The sequence below is a fragment of the Galeopterus variegatus genome, unplaced genomic scaffold, assembly GCF_000696425.1.
Source record: "Galeopterus variegatus unplaced genomic scaffold, G_variegatus-3.0.2 Scaffold15519, whole genome shotgun sequence".
In the NCBI taxonomy this organism is placed as follows: domain Eukaryota; kingdom Metazoa; phylum Chordata; class Mammalia; order Dermoptera; family Cynocephalidae; genus Galeopterus; species Galeopterus variegatus.
Window position 1 is genome coordinate 14,015 of NW_007741630.1, and position 3,107 is coordinate 17,121.

At 52.3% G+C, this 3,107-nt stretch overlaps 1 protein-coding gene across 1 annotated transcript; it reads left to right on the forward strand.

The window, feature by feature from the left end:
* Positions 1-1,480: 1,480 nt before the first annotated feature.
* Positions 1,481-2,913, forward strand: LRFN2 (leucine rich repeat and fibronectin type III domain containing 2). The gene has a single exon (XM_008563923.1). It carries the CDS (start codon positions 1,510-1,512, stop codon positions 2,911-2,913), a length of 1,404 nt encoding a protein of 467 aa, XP_008562145.1. The 5' UTR covers positions 1,481-1,509.
* Positions 2,914-3,107: the final 194 nt, after the last annotated feature.

Consider the following 3,107-nt stretch of genomic DNA (forward strand, 5'->3'; position numbering starts at 1 on the left):
GTGCGGGGACCAAAAAAAAAAAAAAAGAAAAAAAAAAAAAAAAAAGGAGTGTCTTCATGGTAAAAGAATGGTAGTAGTGCACAATTAAACATTAATCTAGTGTCTTTACTGCAGCAGAATTTCTCAATTCTTCTGAACTTGCTAATGCGTATAGAGCTTTTGCAAGAGCAAGCAAGAGTAGGCAGTGTTTCCCAAACTTACTGGCCTTAGAAGCCTTTTTTGCAGAACCCTGATTAGCACTCCTAGAAGGCCATTTGAGAAATGCTGGTTTGCATGATGCCACACAACCAGTGTGCATGATTTTCCCCAAGTCCCACTCAGTTGGTTGTCTTTAGCACTACATAAATAAGGCCATGTTTAGTACAATATGGAGCCTTACAGAAAACTGTGAGATTTGGAGGCATAAAGACCTGAGCCAAATTCCTGCTCCTTTCTTCCCTATATATGCATTTATGCAAAAGCTCCTACTGTGTGCCAGGCCGTGCATTAGGCCTTGGGCATAGAGTGGTGAGTAAAAATAAATCCCTTCTCTTGAGGCTTTGTTGCCAGCACACAAGACAAGTAGGTAAATATGGGTAAGTTAGTTAGGGATAAGTTCCAAGGAGAAAATAAGAAACAGGGAAGAGGGATTCACAGGGTGGGAGGATGATGGGGGAGGGGTGTCAGTCCTTGGTGAGAAGGCGACTTGTGAGCAGGAACCTGAAGGAGGCTACAAGACAAACCCTTCCTTGTGAAGGCTGTTCCTAAAGCCCAATGAGATGATGCATATGAGGATCCAGACAGAGGGCCCAGCACATACTAAGTGCCCAGAAGCTTGTTCCTTTGCTTCCCACGCCACCCCCTTCTTCACTCCCTCAAACCCTAAAAGATCCATGAACCATGTGGATTCCCCTTGGTGAAGAATGTATCCAAACCCAGGTCCCCACCAACCCTGGCGCCTCTCAGGGCCAATTCTCTTCTTGTCCGCATCCTTTTTCTTAAGGAAGCCTAGTCAAATTTAATTTCATAATGAGCCTAAACCAATTAAGAAGGTAAAACTGTGCTTCAAAATACAGCCATAGCTTATTTTTCAAACTCAATGATTATTGAATAAACCACTGGCAGGGTATCATCCATCCATCCGTCCTTCCAACAAATATTCATTGAGCACCTACTCTGTTCCAGGCACTGTGCTGGATGCTTGTGATACAGCTATTAATAAAGCAGACACAAGTATCTGTCCTCATGGAGCTGACATGCTAGTGGGGAGATAGGAAATAATCTATAAACATAGTGAGTAAATTAAAGAATATTAATTTACTAATAGAAGGTGATAAGAACTGAGGAAAAAAGAAAAAGTTGAACTGAATTAGGGGACAGATAGAAGAGATTAGAGCCTGCATGAGCACATGCCTAAGGCAGTGGGTTAGTGAGAGAGAAGAGGCTCTGGGTGAAAGCATTAGGAAATCGCCTCCTGATCTTGACTTTGTGTCCCTCCCTTCCAGGCACCACGGCCTGAATGACCAGACCATGGAGACCCTGCTTGGTGGACTGCTGGCGTTTGGCATGGCGTTTGCTGTGGTCGACGCCTGTCCCAAGTACTGTGTCTGCCAGAACTTGTCTGAGTCACTGGGAACCCTATGCCCCTCCAAGGGGCTGCTGTTTGTGCCCCCCGACATCGACCGGCGGACAGTGGAGCTGCGCCTGGGTGGCAATTTCATCATCCACATTGGCCGCCAGGACTTCGCCAACATGACAGGGCTGGTGGACCTGACCTTGTCCAGGAACACCATCAGCCACATCCAGCCCTTCTCCTTCCTGGACCTCGAGAGCCTCCGCTCCCTGCACCTCGACAGCAATAGGCTGCCCAGCCTTGGGGAGGACACTCTGCGGGGCCTGGTCAACCTTCAGCACCTCATCGTGAACAATAACCAGCTGGGTGGCATTGCCGACGAGGCCTTCGAGGACTTCCTGCTAACGCTAGAAGACCTGGACCTGTCCTACAACAACCTCCACGGCCTGCCCTGGGACTCCGTGCGGCGCATGGTCAACCTCCACCAGCTGAGCCTGGACCACAACCTGCTGGACCACATCGCCGAGGGCACCTTTGCTGACCTGCAGAAACTGGCCCGCCTGGACCTCACCTCCAACCGGCTGCAGAAGTTGCCCCCAGACCCCATCTTCGCCCGCTCCCAGGCTTCTGCTCTTACTGCCACACCCTTTGCCCCACCCTTGTCCTTTAGTTTTGGGGGGAACCCTCTGCACTGCAATTGCGAGCTTCTCTGGCTGCGGAGGCTTGAGCGGGATGATGACCTGGAGACCTGTGGCTCCCCGGGGGGCCTCAAGGGGCGCTACTTCTGGCACGTGCGCGAGGAGGAGTTTGTGTGCGAGCCACCGCTCATCACGCAGCACACACACAAGCTGCTGGTTCTGGAGGGCCAGGCAGCCACGCTCAAATGCAAGGCCATCGGGGACCCCAGCCCCCTTATCCACTGGGTAGCCCCTGATGACCGTCTGGTGGGGAACTCCTCAAGGACAGCTGTGTATGAAAATGGCACCCTGGATATTCTCATCACCACATCTCAGGACAGCGGTGCCTTCACCTGCATTGCTGCCAACGCCGCCGGAGAGGCCACGGCCACGGTGGAGGTCTCCATTGTCCAGCTGCCACACCTCAGCAACAGCCCCAGCCGCACCGTCCCCCCCAAGTCCCGCCTCTCAGACATCACCGGCTCCAGCAAGACCAGCCGGGGAGGTGGAGGCAGTGGGGGTGGGGAGCCTCCCCAAAGCCCCCCAGAACGGGCTGTGCTTGTGTCCGATGTGACCACCACCTCGGCTGTGGTCAAGTGGTCAGTCAGCAAGTCAGCGCCCCGGGTGAAGATGTACCAGCTGCAGTACAACTGCTCTGACGATGAGGTCCTGATCTACAGGTGAGCCAGTGGCGTGGCAAAGGTGGGGAAGATGTCTGGCTGGGGAAGGAGGGATAGGGAGGTGTGTAAGCTGTTCCCACCTATACCCTCCTCCCCAGAGGTACCTATGGGCATCCTGGGCAAACCACCATTTACACAGGTAAGAGGAGGTGGAAGGAACATCAACTACAAGTTTAAGAAAAAAGGAACCCACACGTG

What these genes read in the sequence shown, in the direction of transcription:
- LRFN2 (XM_008563923.1), top strand. Translation starts at nt 1,510, where the DNA reads ATGGAGACCCTGCTTGGTGGACTGCTGGCGTTTGGCATGGCGTTTGCT.